This window comes from Rissa tridactyla (assembly GCF_028500815.1).
Source record: "Rissa tridactyla isolate bRisTri1 chromosome 24 unlocalized genomic scaffold, bRisTri1.patW.cur.20221130 SUPER_24_unloc_1, whole genome shotgun sequence".
NCBI classification, from domain to species: domain Eukaryota; kingdom Metazoa; phylum Chordata; class Aves; order Charadriiformes; family Laridae; genus Rissa; species Rissa tridactyla.
Genome location: NW_026529338.1, coordinates 129,775 through 144,793, shown reverse-complemented (window position 1 = coordinate 144,793; position 15,019 = coordinate 129,775). Strand labels below are relative to the sequence as shown.

The following is a 15,019-nucleotide window of genomic DNA, read 5'->3' as shown; positions in this document are numbered from 1 at the left end:
GGAACTCGCTGGTGGCCGGCGGGCGGCCTCTAGGACCCGCGCGGGGCGGGGCCGAGGGGCGGGGCTTAGGACCTGTCACGCCCCTTAGACCCTCCCCCTCTGCGCTGCCATTAGCCGGCGGCGAGGGACGTCTTCCACCCCCCGCGCGCTGATTGGCTGCAGGGTGGGGGGCGACCGGCGACTTCCGGGAGTGCCGGCGGCGGCGGCGGCGGCGGCGCTCCGGTAGGGCGGCGCGCGCGGAGGCGGGGGGGAGGGGGGGTGCGAGCGCCCCCTGGTGGCGGGGCGGGAGGGCAGGGCACCGATCAGGCCCCGTGCCGGTCCGGTGGCCCCGGTAGCCCCGTCCCCGCGGTCCCGCCCCCCGTTGTCCCCATCCCCGGCGGTGCTGCCCCTGCGGCCGGTTGCATCCCCATCCCCGTGGGCCCGTCCCGGATGTGCCGTGGCCGGTGTGTCCCCATCCCCGGTGTGTCCCCGTCCCCGGTGTGTTCCCCCGTCCTCGGTGGGCCCGCCCCCCTCCCACCCCGCCGGTGGCCCTCTGCGGGTTCCTCTTCCCCCGGTGTGTATTGTCCCCCCTCGCTGACCCCCCCCCAGTGTGCCCACCCTCCCGGTGTCCTGTCGTCCGTCCCCCTCCCCGGTGTTCCCCTCCGGTGTGTGTCGTCCCCCTCGGTGACCCCCTCCCCGGTGTGTCTCCATCCCCCGGTGTGCCCGCCCTCCCGGTGTCCTGTCCCCCTCCCGGTGTCATCCCCCACCCTGGTGTGTGCGTGTCCCCCGGTGTGTGTGTCACCACCCCCACCCCCTCCCCGCTGTCCCGGTGGGGGCCGGGGGTGACGCCGCGTCCGCAGGGCCCCCGCCGGCACCATGAGCACCGAGACGCTGGTGAAGGACGTGAAACCGGGGCTGAAGAACCTCAACCTCATCTTCATCGTGCTGGAGACGGGTGGGTGCTTTGGGGGTGGGGGGGGGTCCCAGCGCCACCCCCTCCCCCTCCTTGGGGTCCCCGCGCCCCCCTGACCCCCTCCTGTGTCGTGTGTGTGTGTGTGTGTCCCCCCCAGGCCGGGTGACGAAGACGAAGGACGGGCACGAGGTGCGGACCTGCAAAGTGGCCGACAAGACGGGCAGCATCAACATCTCCGTGTGGGACGACGTGGGGAACCTCATCCAGCCCGGGGACATCATCCGCCTCACCAAGGGGTGGGTGGGGAGGGGGGGGGCGGCGGGGCTCCCCAGCACCCCCCGGGACACCCCCCCCCCCCCGGGCTGACATCCCCCCCTCTGTCGTCATCCCCGTCCCCCCCCCACCCCGATACGTCTCCGACTTCAAGGGCTGCCTGACCCTCTACACGGGGCGGGGGGGCTCCCCAGGACCCCCAGCGCCCCCCCGTGACCCCCCTGGGCTGACATCCCCCCTTCTGTGTCCCCCCTCCCCGAGACACGCCTCCCGGGACCCCCCCCCCCCCCCCCCAAGGCTGACATCCCCCCCTCTGTCGTTTCTGCCCCCCCGCCGCATACACTTCCATCTTCAAGGGCTGCCTGACCCTCTACACGGGGCGGGGGGGCTCCCCAGGACCCCCAGCACCCCCCGGGACCCCCCCCCTCCCCGGGCTGACATCCCCCTCTCTGTCGTGTGTGTCCCCCCCCCCCAGATACGCCTCCGTCTTCAAGGGCTGCCTGACCCTCTACACGGGGCGCGGGGGCGACCTGCAGAAGATCGGCGAGTAAGGAGGGGGCCGGGGGAGCGTCGGGGGGGTTGTTGGGGGGTTATGGGGGGGGGGGGAGGGCCCACCGCCCCCCCCCTCTGCCGCCAGGTTCTGCATGGTCTACTCCGAGGTGCCCAACTTCAGCGTGCCCAACTTCAGCGAGCCCAACCCCGAGTACGCGGCGCAGCAGGCGCAGAGCAAAGGGGTGAGTTTTTTTTTTTGGGGGGGGGGGTGGGGGTGGGTCAGGCTGGCACCGCCGGGACACCACACACACACACACCCAACTCCGGGACACCCCCACAACCCCCCCCCGGCACACGGGGTGTCTCCATCTCCTCCGCAGGCCCAGAACGAGAGCGCGAGTCCGGCCACTTCGCAGCCCAGCCAGGGCCCCCCCGCGGCGTCCCCTGGTAGGTGACGCAGCCCCCTCCCCACCTTGGGGACGCTGGACTTCCCCCGGTGACCCCCCCCCCCCCCACCCCCCGGTTTGGGGTTGTCTCCAACCTCACCCTCCCTCCCGCTGCTCTGCCCCCAGCCCCCGACAGCCCCAACGGGAACGGGCTGAGCCCGGGGGGTCCCGCGCACCCCCCCGCCGCCCCCCAGCACCCCCCCAGCGGCCGCATCACCCGCAGCCAGCCCGGCCACCCCGGCCCCCCCGCCGGCCCCGTCAGCAACGGCAAGGAGACGCGGAGGAGCAGCAAGAGATAACGGCCCGGGACCCCCCCGCTGCGGTCTGGGGGGGGTCCCCGGCCCCGAGCAGCCCCTCGGGGCGAGGAGGGGGCCGCCCGGGCCCCGCTGCCCCCCCCTCACGTGCCTCTGGGCCAGCCGGGCTCGGGGGTCCCGGTCAGGACGGGGCTGGGGGGCCACAGCCCCCCCACCTCTGTGCCCCCCACATCCAGCCCCCGCCTGCCCTCGCCCGCGCCGAGGCCGGAGCTGTCGGGGGGGTGTTAATAAAGGTTGATCCTCCTGCCTGTGCCCTGCCTGCGCCCTGCCTGCGCCCCAGCCCCGCGGTGGGGGGGTGTCCGGACCCCCCGTGCCCCATAGGGCCCTCCCCACGGCCCCTCCCGGCACCGGGGCTGGCTGGGAGCAGCGCCTGGGTGACCCTTGGCCCCCCCCGGTTCGGGCGCAGCAGACGGCGCGGCCGCGGGACGGGGAGGGGGGTCGGTCAGCGCCCCGGCCCCCGCCACCGGCACCGCGCAGCCCCCGGTGAGCCCCTGGTGGGTGGGGGGGGGGGGTCACGGGGGGGGGTCGGGGTTTGGCGGGGGGGGGTGGGGTGTGGGAGGTGCCACACGGCCCCCGGTGGGATGCAGCCCACAACCGGGTGATGGCGGGGACCACGAGACCCACCCCGGTGGGATGGGGGGGGGGGGGGGGGTCGGCTCTGCTGAAGAGGAGGGGGGCCCCCGTGGGACCGTGTGCTGGGGAGGGACAACGGAGCACCGGCTCCCGGAGTCACGGGATTTTTCCCAGTCCTACGTGGAGCTGGAGGTGGGGGGGGGGACGGGCCCCACGGACGTCCCGCCTGTGGTTTGGGGGGGGTCCCCCATGGCCGCGCGGGGCTGTGCCCCCGTGTCCCCGGCGGTGGGGCGGGAGCTGGGGCTGGGCGGGGGGGGGGGGGAAACACGGGTGGGGTGGGGGTGCGAGCACCCAGACGGGGTGGGGGGGACACTGGCGCTATCGTCCCACGTGGTGAAACATTAACTGCGACACAAAAGCTGCCCCCGTTGCAAAACCTCCCCTCAAGGACAAGTGTCACCCCGTGTGTTGTCGTGTGTCCTCCCCCCCCATCATCCACCCTGGGCAGCCTGGCCCTGGGGGGGGAGCACAGGGGACAGCATCGGGCCCTGCTCGGCGCCCCCCCCCCCCCCATCCCCAGGTGGGTGTCCCTGAGCCCCGGTGTAGGGACACGTGTCCCCGTGCCGTGACCCTGATGCCGCCTGTTGCTTTCCAGCCGTCCCCGCGGACGGACGGACGGACGGACAGGTGGCAGGAGGGCGCGTACCCCAGGGGGGAAACCCTGGCGGTTTTGGGCTGGGGGGGGGGGGTGTCTCTGGGGACACCGCAGCCCCCGGCGCCCTCCCGCCAGCCCCCTTCTCCCTCCCGCCAGCGCCGCCGCCAGCAGGACTCCGGCCCCATGGCTCCCCACGGGCTCCTCCTGGGGGTCCTGGGGTTGCTGTCGCTGGGGTGCGGGGATCCGGCGGGGCTGGCGTTGCCGGAGGACGCGGCGCAGGAGCACGGTTACTACCTGCGGCAGCTCTTCGGGCAGTACGGGGCCAACGGGACGCTGCCCTTCGAGGGGCTGGCGCGGCTGCTGGGCAGCCTGGGGCTGGGCCGGGTGCAGGTGGTGCAGATCCAGCACGAGGAGCTGGGCCACGGCCACGTCAGCCACCTCGACCTGCTGGAGGTGCAGGAGGAGAAACACCGGCACCGACACCCCCCTCTGGGAGCACGGCGGGGACCATGCGCCCACCCCCCCGACGCCCACCAGGTAGCCGGCCACCCTCCATGCCCAAACACCCCCCACCCCCGGGTGCCACGCGGAGGGCAGGGGGGGGCTCACGCGCGTTCGCCTCCCGCAGCCCCCGGCCCTCCCAGACGAAAAGCTGGACGAAGCCCCCCGGCGTCGGCGTCACCCCCGGGAGCCATGGGGCCCCCCCACCCCCCCGGCGGGACCTGAGCCTCCTGGGGAGGGTGCTGGGCTTGGAGCACTCCAGCGCCGACCACCCGCACCACGACGTGAGCGGGGATGGCGGTGGTGGTGGTGGTGGGGGGGAATGGCGGGACACCCTGGGACCCTCTGGGGACCCGGGGGAACCCTGTCGTCCCCCCCCACTCCGCTCACTGTCGCCCCCCCCCCCCCCCCCCCCCCCCCACCTTGCAGTGCCTCAACGTCACCCAACTGCTGGTGAATTTTGGGCTGGAGTCGGTGGCGCAGCTGACGCCGGAGCAGTTCACCCTCCTCTGCCCGGCCCTGCTCTACCAGATCGACAGCCGCGTCTGCATCCAGCACAGCGATGAGGTGACGCTGCCTCCCCCGGGGGGGGCCCTGTGGCCAGGTAACCCCAACCCCAGGCTCCTCGTCGGCCCCCAGGTCGTCCGTCCCTGGGTCCCCCATTTCCCCGGCCCCAGGTCCCCCAGCAGCCGGTCCCCGGCTCTCACATGGCTGAATCCCCGTCCCCAGGTACCCCCGTGGCCTGTCCCCACGTCCCCTGTCCCTGCAGCCCCATCCCTGGCTACCCCATCGTCTGGTCCCGTGCCCACTCTCCCTGCGCCCTAAGGCCCTGGTCTCCCATCATCTGTCCCCTGTCCCCGCAGCCCCATCCCCAGCTCTCCCGGTCCCCTGTCCCCGCAGCCCCATCCCCGGCTCCTCCAGCATCAGCTCTCCCGGTCCCCGTCCCTTCACCGCCATCCCCGGATCCCTCCAGCGTCTGGTCCCCGTGTCCCCAGTCGCCGCCACTCCATCCCTGCATCTCCGAGCGCCCCCCTCCCGCATCCCTCCATCACCCCCCCGGGGTCCCCATCCCTGCATCCCCCCAGGATTCCCATCCCCATCCCTGGGGCCTGCCCCGGCCGTGCCCGTCTCACCCGCAGCCCCCCCCCCCCCCCCCCATACACACAGCGCTGGGCTGGGGGCTGCTGGCCGTCACCTTCCTCAGCCTGCCCTCCGCCCTGGCCGTCGTCCTCGTCCCGCTGCTGAGCCGCACCTTCTTCCGCTCGCTGCTGGCCTTCCTGGTGGCGCTGGCCGTGGGGACACTCTGCGGGGACGCCCTGCTCCACCTCTGGCCCCACGTAGGTACCCCCACCCCAAGGGGCCGGCGGTGGCACGAAGCACCGGGGAGGGGGGGGACACCGGGGTGTCCGGGTCCCCCGAGCCACTGGGTCACCCGTGTCCAGGCCCAGGGGAAGCACCAGGAGACGGCGTCGGAGCCGGGGGCCGCGGTGCTGCAGGGGCTGGCGGTGCTGGGGGGCATCTACCTGCTCTTCCTGCTGGAGCTGCTGCTGGGGACGCTGCGGCGGAGCCGGGAGGCCGCGGTGAGAGCCGGGGGGTGCTGGGGAGGGCACGGGGCTGCCACCGGCTCCAGCTTCACACCCGGCGCCTCTGCTTTCCCCAGGGACGCTCCCCCGGAGAGCCCCCCGACGTGGCCGCGGGGGTCCTGGCACCGCCGCCAGGAGGTAAGAGCCCCCCCGCGCCCCGCAGCGCCCGCGGCCCCCGGCCCCGGCACCCACCGGCCTCTCTGCCACCGCAGGGGCCGAGCTGCGACACCTGACGGCACCGGAGCCAGAGCTGGAGCTCAAGCCCCACAGACCCCCCCACGGACACCCCCACGGACACCCCCACGGACACTCCCACGGCCCCCCCCCACGGACACTCCCACGGCCCCGCGCTCCCCCCCAGCCCCGGGGCCGCTGACATCGTCTGGATGGTGGTGCTGGGGGACGGGGTCCACAACCTGACGGACGGGCTGGCCATTGGTGAGGGGCAGGGGGAGGCGGAGATGGGGGGACAAGGGGTGCACGGGGACGGGGACGGGGGGGTGCACAGGGATGGGGGGGGTACACGGTGCATCAGGGCACAGGGGGACAAGGGGTGCAGAGGGACAGGGGTGCATCGGGGCACAGGGGCAGGGGGACAAGGGGGGCACAGGGATGGGGGGGCACAGGGATGGGGGGGTACACGGTGCATCAGGGCACAGGGGGACGGGGGACAAGGGGTGCATCAGGGCACGGGGACAGGGGGACAAGGGGTGCAGAGGGACAGGGGTGCATCGGGGCATGGGGACAGGGGGACAAGGGGGCCACAGGGATGGGGGTGCACAGGGGGTACGTGATGCAATGGGGCAGAGGGACAGGGGGACAAGGGGTGCACAGGGGGGTACACGGTGCAACAGGACACAGGGACAGGGGACAAGGGGTGCAGAGGGACAGGGGTGCATCGGGGCATGGGGACAGGGGGACAAGGGGGCCACAGGGATGGGGGTGCACAGGGGGTACGTGATGCAATGGGGCAGAGGGACAGGGGTACATGGTGCAACAGGACACAGGGACAGGGGGACAAGGGGACAAGGGGTGCAGAGGGACAGGGGTGCATCGGGGCACGGGGACAGGGTGACAAGGGGGGGCGCAGGGAGCACACGATGCAATGGGGCGCAGGGACAGGGGGACAAGGGGACAAGGGGTGCAGCGGGGCACAGGGTGGGTGCAGGTCCGGGGGGCGAAGGACCCTCTTCCCGCAGGCGCCGCCTTCTCCCACAGCCTCCCCAGCGGCCTCAGCACCGCGCTGGCCGTGCTCTGCCACGAGCTGCCCACGAGCTGGGTAGGTGACTGTCCCCCCCCCCACCCCAACTCCCTGCCCCAACCGTGGCACCCCCGCGGCGCCGCCACCACCCCACCCTCCTCTCGCCGCAGGCGACCTGGCGGTGCTGCTGCGGGCGGGCACGGCCCCCCGCGCCATCCTGCTCCTCAACCTGCTCTCGGCCCTGCTCTCGGGCCTGGGGGCGGCGGCGGGGGCGGCCGTGGGGCAGAGCGCGGCCCACCTCACCCCCTGGATCCTCACCGTCACCGCCGGCCTCTTCCTCTACGTGGCCTTGGCCGACATGGTAAGGGGGTGGCCGGGGTGGGGGGACGGTGGGGCTGGGTCTCCCCCCGCCCCACTGAGCCCCCCAATTCCCCCCCCTCCCCCCCCCGCCCTGCTCTGCCCCAGCTCCCCGAGGTGCTGCGGGGCGCCCAGGGCCCCGGAGAGGCCACCTGGAGCCGCTTCCTCCTGCAGAACGCGGGGTTCCTGCTGGGCAGCGGCATCATGCTGGCCATCGCCCTGGCCGAGGGGCACCTCCGCGCCTGGCTGCAGCCCTGAACCGTCCTGGGGGGCTGGGGGGGGGGGGGGGGGGGGCTCGGCCCCGCTCGCCCCCTGCCACCGGCAACCGCGGCCGGAGCTGGAAGGACGGCAGGACGGCGGGAGCCCCGAACCGGACCCTTCTCCCTTCCTCGCGAGACCCGCCATGGCCACCTGCCGTCCCCAAGGGTCTCTGTGGCTCAGCTCCCCCCCCCCCCCCCAGCCCCACAGGGAGGGGACGCGGGGTCCCCTTGCTACCCCGTGTCCCCCCCCTCCATGGGGGACCGGGGCACCCAGCGCTCCCTGGGGAGGGGGGGGTCGGCAGCGGGTGCTCCCACCCCCCGGCTGCGCGGGCTGAGACCAAACGCGGTTCCCCCTCCCGCTCCCCCCCCCCCCCCGCAGCAGCCGACAGCGGAGACGGGACGAGAGGCCGTAGAAGCAATAGCATTTTAATAAACATAATTGATTCAAAGCCACAATATGAAGAACAGGACTCGGCCGCAGCTTACATCGTATAAAATAGATCAAGTCTGAACGCTTTTTTTCTTTTCTTTTTTTTTTTTTTTTTTCTTTTTCCTTTTATTTCTTTAGTTTCTTTTTTTAGTTCCTTTCCCCACCCCACCCCACCCCACCCCCCCCACCTCCCGACTCCCTCCCCGAAAAGGTGATGCAGGATTTCGGAAAATACATCTATGGAACATCGCAGACAAAAGTAACCGCTCAGGAGGCTCAGGCCGGGGGGGGGGCGGGGGGGGCGGGGGGGAGCCGGCAGGATGGCGGCTGCGCTGCGGGGGGGGATGGCTTCTCGGCCTGATTTCCTCTTTCTCCTACGTATCGCCTGGTACTGGCTCCCTAGAACCGTGCTGGGGGTGGGCGGTGGGGGGGCTGAAGGTCTTTGCGTGGCCCTCGCACGACACGAAGGGGGTGTTTGTTTTGTTTTTTTGTGGGTTTGTTTTTTTTTTTGTTTTGTTTTTTTTTAATCTTTTTGCTCGCTCCGATTTGCTCTACCCAGAGACAAGCGCTTTCGCTGGCCGGGACCGATGGCGGGGGGGCTCTGGGGCTCTCAGGAGAAGGGCGAGAAACCAGCAAGCTCGGGGCCGGGGGGGGACGGACACACGCACGACATGGCTCAGTTTGCCCACCGAGGCACCCGGCACCTCGAGACCGCCGCGACGGCCCCCCGGGGGGGGTGTGTGTGTGGGTGGGTGTGTGCGGATTTCATACTATTCCTATTTTTAAATTGCACATCAAAACTCTACCCTACTTGCGGCGGGTCTCCACGGGGCAAGCGTGCGGGGACGGGGAGGGGGGAGAACGGCCGGGAGCCGCCCCCCCCCCCCACCCCCCCGGGAGCGGAGCCCTCCTCGCCCCGCGCTTGTGCTTTGAACCAGTGGTTTTGAAAGGATGAAGCACCTACAGAGGGGAGGGAGACGCCGGAACCGCCGATGGCACCGGGCTCGGCACCGGGGATGCCGCAGGACGGAGCAGAGACCCTGCCTCGCACGGGGACGGTGCCGATGGCGCTCGCCGCGGGGACGCTCGGGCACCCCCCGAGCGGATGCGTTCACCTCGCCCTCCCCGCCCGAGTACGAAGGCGTCCATGGCAAGGGCCCCCGGCGAGAACGCCTGCCGACGAAGGCCCGGCCGCTGACGAAGGACGGCACGGCCGCGCGCTGCTTCGCGCTCGGCGGGTTCCACGTTTCAGCGCGGCGGAGGGGAACGAAGGCGGGGAGTTAAAAGTAAAAACAACTTCGGGGGGAGATGGAGCGGCTGCTACACGGGGACGCGCCGAGCGCACGGGGCAAGGGCCGCGCTCCCCCTCGACACCCCCCGTGACGGCAGAGGGTTGCTCGCCCGTGGCCAGCGGATCCGGGCAGAGCCTGGCGGCTCCTTGCCCTCGCTCGGCCGTGCTCGCCGCCAGCCCGGGGCCGGCGCTGGTCTGCGCCCCCAGCCCGGTTATTGCCAGAGGTAGGTGTGAACAGTGCAGAGAAGACACAAATTAAAGCAGCTCTTCGTTATCCAGCCACCCCACAAACGAGCCTAAAGAGCCTCTCCTGTCCCGTGCTGGCTCTTCCCACGGCATGGAAAGCTCCCGCCTGGGGCAAAGCGGGGGGATCGGGGCACCCTGTGCCTGGGGTGGTCTCGCACCAAGAAACCCATGAGGTTTCGGGGCTTCAGGGTGCCGGGGCAGACGGAACTGGGAGAGGAACCATCCCGGGCCCTTTCCCCAGGGAACGTCACTCTCCGCTCCCAGCAAAGGTCTGAAACAGCCAAAAAACCAGCGCCAGGGACCGGGGTGTCCAAGGCTCTGGGGGTGTCCGAGGCCCCAGGGTCCCGGCCGGTTCCGGGGCCGCCGAGGGGATGGTCACGCCACACTGGGGGAATGACCCTCAATGATGGGGCCGCTCGGGAGCGGCTCTGCCGAGCGCTCGCTCCCCCGTGTTTGGCACATCTGTGTCCGGGCAAGGGGACACCCGAGACCCCCCCAGTGTCCCCTCCCCATCCCCCGCGCCGGACACCCGCGAGCGGAACGGGCAGAGGAGCCACCGCTGCCTCCCGGGAGCAGCAGGAGGGACCGAAACAGGGTCCGAGGGGGATGGTAACGGCCGTCACAGCCCGAAAGGCTGCGGGTGGCCCAGCACGAGACCCAGCTGCAGCGGGGAGGGGGGGGGGCAAGCCCTTCATCGTCACCAACCCCCCGGCTTCCCCGGCGCCGGAGAGGGGGGAAATGAAGGAAATATCCATAAATTCCCTTCTGTGCGTAACGAGGAGGAAAATGGAAGGGAAGAACCCACAGAATGACTTTGAAAGGGGTCTTTAGAGGACTCGGAAATCTTTAAAGCTGAGAGAGCGCCCGCTGGGACCGAGCACGCGCGACACATGGACCCGCACACCGAACACCCGCGCTCCCGACTCCGGAGAGGACAAGGACGGAGGACACCGGGAGCCAGGAGGTCTCTGCCCGGCAGCGCCGCATCCTCCCGGCAAACACAGGCTCACTCTTAACGCCCAGCCCTGCCCCAACGCCAGCTCCGAGCTCACGCTCAATCCCGGCCCTGCCGGAATCCAGCCCGACGCCCGCAGTGTTCTGTCAGATTTCCCTGACACTGGTAGGTTTGGAAGGAGCAGGGAAGCATCCCGAAGCCTGGCAACCCTCTGCCCAGTCCCCGCACTGGGATGGAGGTGGAAATCCGCAGGGAAAGACTCTGGTGGCTCTGGGTCGCTGGGGACAGGAGTCCCGGAGGGTTTTGGGGGGGCGCAGGAGAGGGAACACAGGCTGACGGGAAGGACGGAGGGCTCAAAAAGAAATTTGGAGGAGGACGAAGAGGAGGAGGAGGAGGAGGAGGAGGAACTGGCACGTAACGATTTCAGTGCAATTTTCAAGCCCCGCGCAGCAAAACGCGACGGCTGCAGCAGGTCGCGTTGGGACGCGTGTGCCCACCAGCTGCTGGGGAGCACGGCACGGGGCCGGGGCCCGGGGGGGGGGGACAGCAAGAATGTCCCCGGGGCAAGGACCTGCCTGTCGAAGGGCTGAAATCCCGGCTCAATCCCCCGCAAAACCCGCTGGGCTGCAGGTTCCTCTGCCCACCCCCAGCTCTTGTCCCCGCAGCCGGACGCCGGTAAGGGCGAAGGGCCCGGGGCAGGGGGGGGGAGGGTGACAAGGGACGCGAGAGGTTTTTTTGGGGCACAGAAGGACCAGGGCCGGCTCTGAGCATCGCTGCCCCCCCGTAGCCACAGCTGCCCCCACACCCCGGGCGTCGAAGAAAGCAGCGGTTTGGGTCGGGACCTTCAAGGAGGAAAAAAAAAAACGCTCCCAAGTTCCCGCACTCGGGGACGGGCCCCGGCTCTGCCCGAACGCCCTCCGAGCTCCCTCCGGCGCGACGGGACCCCTCTCACCCACCCCATCTTTGATTTTCCTTTTGGTCAAACCCCCCCTTCCCCCCCCCCCCAGGTCTCTCACAGGCAGGAGTCGGGGAGCACGACGCCCTCCGTGCGCCCCCCCCTCCCCACCCCCAAACTGGCCACGTTTCACAAAGTGCAAAATATCAGGAACGGACGACGCTGCACGACGAGGCGCGCCAATACCACCCCCACCCACCCCACGGGAGCCCTCGGGGGGGCCGGGACCCTCCCCACCCCAGCGGGGGCAGCCACCGCGTTTTATCCAGCTCGGACTAACCCAACTGGCGGCTCCATCCACGTCCTGCGCCGGAGGCAGAGCTCGGGAACGCGGAAGGTCTGCGGGCAGCACGGCAGCACCCCCGGGGTGGGGGGCTCCGAGGACCGAGCCCTGGGAACTAAGCGCAGAGCACCAAAGAAACAGCAGTTTTGGTCAAGCCGAGAGGAATCCGCTCCCTACGGCCTCAGGAAAAAAAAAAAAAAAAGAAAAAGAGAAATGACGGGGCGGGGGGAAGGAGCCAGCGCGAGGCCGCGGCCACCCGCCCTCCGCAGCTGAAGGAGAAACCTGGGGGGGGGGACGTGACGGACCCAGACTTTGGGGACACGCGGCATGAGACGCATGGCGGTGGCACGAGACGCGCGGCACCAGACGCTCCTCACCCTGGATGTCCCAAACATCACACCCGCGGTCACGCACCGCGGCTCAGCTAGAGGTTTCCATGCATTTACTTTATTATTTTCAAGTTGACGAACAATATCGATACGACTGGGTCGAGAGTAAGGCTATTTTTCCTTTTTTTTTTTTTTCCTTTTTTTTTTTTTTTTTTTTCCCCCCCCTGCCCGGGAAAGCTCAGCCGATGCCCGGACACACGGAACCCGCCCGCGAACCGCCCGCACGCCAGAACACGGAGACACAGAAGAGGAAGAGTCGTTTATACCTGACTGGTGATGAGGTCTGTCCTATCTTATTCCAAGAAAATGTTTATGTGCATAATATACAGAGGTGCAGCATTTACACGTAGGATATTGTAAAGACACAGAGCTTGCTACAGATGCCTTCGAGTCCTCCAGAGACGCATCCCCCGTCCCCACCCTGCCCCGACGCCATCCCCTTCCCAGCCTCACGCCGCGATTCCGAGGATTTTTAGTTAAACTATGGAGCGGCGACGCAGAGAGCCGCCCGGCCGGTCCCTCACCTCGCACGTACGTTACCCTCCGCTTCCCCGCGCCGAAGCCGCCGCCGCCGCCACCGCGGCCCAGTCTCGGGCTTTGCTGAGGTTTTGGTTTTTCATATTTTTCCTCCTTTCAAACGGCCCCCGGCGGGGCTGAGCCCGGAAAAAATTCAGCCGGGACAAGAGGTTTGAAGAGCTCCTCGCGTCCTTGGAGAAAAAAAAGCAAAGAAACGAAGAAAAGGAGGACAAAAAAAAAAAAAAAAGGAAAGAAAAAGAAGAAAAAAAACCCAAAAAACAAACCCCGAACCAAAGAATCTGCGCGTCCGCGCCAGCATCTCGAATGGAGGGGGTTGGTTTTTCCTTTGGTTTCTTACTGAAGGCAAAGGCGAGCGTGGGCTGGCAGCCGGCGCGGGTGTCCCCCCCCCCCCCCGACATTCGCACCTGGGGAGGGGGACGGGACACCCGGGGTCCCCCCCCACCCCCGTTTGTGGTCCCTGTGTGGCCGGCGGGGGGACACGGGGACCCTGAGGGGGGAGCAGGGGCGCGTCCCCGTCCCCCCGCCCCACCAACCAGAAGAAAATCAACGAAAAAAAGAAAAAAAAAAAAAAAGGTCGTTTCTGGGGTCTCTACACTTTGTTCTTGGGTTTGGTTTTTCCCGGGTTTCTCACTAACGCCTGACCCCGCGCCTGGAGGTGGGGGGGGTGACGGGACCCCGGGGGTGTCGGCGGACTCACGGCCACGCTCAGAGTGCTCAAATAAACTGAAAAAAAAAAAAAACCCAAACGTGTTCCATATATTTTTTTTTTTTTGAGTTTTCCCTTCGTTTTTAGTGCTACTTTTATATATCTGCGGGATTCCAGCCCCGGGGGGGCGGCCGGGGGGGCCGGGCACTGCTCGTCTGCATCTCGCTTTGGGTGGAGGGAGCTCCTCGTTGGGTGCGGGATGGGGGAGAGGGGATGGGATGGGACCTGGGGGGGGGGGAAACCACCCAATTTTTTTTTTTTTTCAAGCCCAAAAAAAAAAAAAAAAAAAAAAAAAAGCTTCAAATTGCCTGCAGCTCGGGAACAGCAACAACAAAGAAACACCAACCAGCTTCTCATCATCTTTAGGTTCTTTTTGAATTTGGGTGAAGTGCCCGCGGAGGATAACGCCCGTCCCAGGCCCCGGGGGCTGCCTCGGCCCCCCCGGTACATTCAGGGTTTGTCAGCAGTTTATATGGCTCAGGGGCCGCAGGGCCGGCAGCCCCTTTCTCTAGCAATGGCAGTGCAAATACACCTTTTTCACTTGAAATGTATTTGTGCTGTTTTTGTTTTTGTTTTTTTTTTTGTTTTTTTTTTCCGTTTCGTTGTGTTTTTTTTTTCTTTTTTGTTTTTTTTTTTCTTCTCTCTCCAAACGCAACTTCCCTTTGTTCATTCATTCCCTAGAAACAAACTTTCTTCTTCTTCTTTTTTTTTTTTTTTTTTTTTTTAAAAATTAAAAATGAAAAAATAAAACCCAAAGCCACTCTCTTATCCCTTCTGCTCTTGCTGCTCTCTTATCCCGTGGGATGCTTAAAGGGAATCCAGACTCATGCTTTAACGAAAGTGCTTATTACTTGAAGCAAGTGCTTTGGACCAAGGGGGCGGAGAGAAACTTCCTTTTTTTTTTTTTTGGGGGTGGGGGGGGGGGGGGGAGGTTGGGGGTGTGTGTGTGTGGAGGGGGCAATCCGGTGCCTGCGTATTGGAAATCAAGAGATTTAAAGTAGCATCAAGGTCGGGGGCGGGGAGGGGGGCGGAAGCCGAAAAAGTCGCTGCTTGGCGAGAGCAGGACGCGAAGCGGGAATGGTCCAACTTTGGCATAAAGGTTGGGGGGGGGGGAGGGGGGGGGGGAAGATTTCAGGGGGGTCCCCAGCCCGGGGTAAAGGGGGGGTGGGGGGGGGAGCGGGCAGGGCAGCGGAAGTTTCCCTCCATCCCTCTTTACAATGCACTAGGGAAACCATCGCAAATCTCGTTTAGCAAAATAATGCATTATTACCAAACACTTTGATTATTACTTAAATTGTCAAGCTGTGCTGTCAAATGTATACAATACAGCGTTAAAGGAGAACAAGACTGGGACCCGCAAGGAAACTGGCCGCGCATGTCCCCCCCCCCCACCCCCCAACCCCCCTCCAGTTCCCTCCCATGTGCTCCCAGGCCACGGCTGCGCTGCTGAAACCTCATTTCCCTCCATCATTTTTTATTATTATTATTTATTATTATTAATTATTATTAGTTTTAATAAGACACAAGGGGAGGGGAGCAAAGAAGATCCTCGCTAAGAGCAACGAACACGCAGACAGAGCTAAAGCATGGCGCTGCGGAGAGGAAACGGAGAAGCCCTTACAGAGATCACATTGATTGTCTCGGCGGAGTTTTAGTCGTCGCGTTGAACAAAGGTAACAC

At 67.1% G+C, this 15,019-nt stretch overlaps 2 protein-coding genes across 6 annotated transcripts; both read left to right on the top strand.

Moving 5' to 3' along the window:
* Positions 1-79: 79 nt before the first annotated feature.
* On the top strand, positions 80-2,668 carry NABP2 (nucleic acid binding protein 2). Of its 5 annotated transcripts, none has more exons than XM_054187160.1 (7): positions 80-222; positions 840-934; positions 1,050-1,188; positions 1,641-1,712; positions 1,803-1,899; positions 2,038-2,104; positions 2,230-2,668. In XM_054187160.1, exons 2-7 carry the CDS (start codon positions 856-858, stop codon positions 2,400-2,402), a joined length of 627 nt encoding a protein of 208 aa, XP_054043135.1. In that variant the 5' UTR covers positions 80-222; positions 840-855; the 3' UTR covers positions 2,403-2,668. The 5 variants fall into 5 exon arrangements, with proteins under 5 accessions (XP_054043135.1, XP_054043138.1, XP_054043134.1 ...); XM_054187163.1 differs by lacking the exon at positions 80-222 and adding an exon at positions 282-443 and having other exon boundaries at positions 1,854-1,899; XM_054187159.1 differs by lacking the exon at positions 80-222 and adding an exon at positions 283-443.
* A 1,092-nt stretch (positions 2,669-3,760) lies between these two features.
* On the top strand, positions 3,761-8,128 carry SLC39A5 (solute carrier family 39 member 5). The gene is made up of 11 exons (XM_054187181.1): positions 3,761-4,182; positions 4,290-4,430; positions 4,576-4,750; positions 5,314-5,483; positions 5,589-5,726; positions 5,807-5,867; positions 5,942-6,050; positions 6,091-6,167; positions 6,929-7,012; positions 7,101-7,291; positions 7,396-8,128. Exons 1-11 carry the CDS (start codon positions 3,829-3,831, stop codon positions 7,543-7,545), a joined length of 1,650 nt encoding a protein of 549 aa, XP_054043156.1. The 5' UTR covers positions 3,761-3,828; the 3' UTR covers positions 7,546-8,128.
* The last annotated feature ends 6,891 nt before the right edge of the window (positions 8,129-15,019 follow it).

What these genes read in the sequence shown, in the direction of transcription:
- NABP2 (XM_054187159.1), top strand. An exon ending in ATCATCCGCCTCACCAAGGG is followed by an intron (nt 1,189 to 1,640) that starts GTGGGTGGGGAG and finishes CCCCCCCCCCAG; the next exon opens with ATACGCCTCCGTCTTCAAGG. An exon ending in GACCTGCAGAAGATCGGCGA is followed by an intron (nt 1,713 to 1,802) that starts GTAAGGAGGGGG and finishes CTCTGCCGCCAG; the next exon opens with GTTCTGCATGGTCTACTCCG.
- SLC39A5 (XM_054187181.1), top strand. Translation starts at nt 3,829, where the DNA reads ATGGCTCCCCACGGGCTCCTCCTGGGGGTCCTGGGGTTGCTGTCGCTG. An exon ending in TGCTCCACCTCTGGCCCCAC is followed by an intron (nt 5,484 to 5,588) that starts GTAGGTACCCCC and finishes ACCCGTGTCCAG; the next exon opens with GCCCAGGGGAAGCACCAGGA. An exon ending in ACGTGGCCTTGGCCGACATG is followed by an intron (nt 7,292 to 7,395) that starts GTAAGGGGGTGG and finishes GCTCTGCCCCAG; the next exon opens with CTCCCCGAGGTGCTGCGGGG.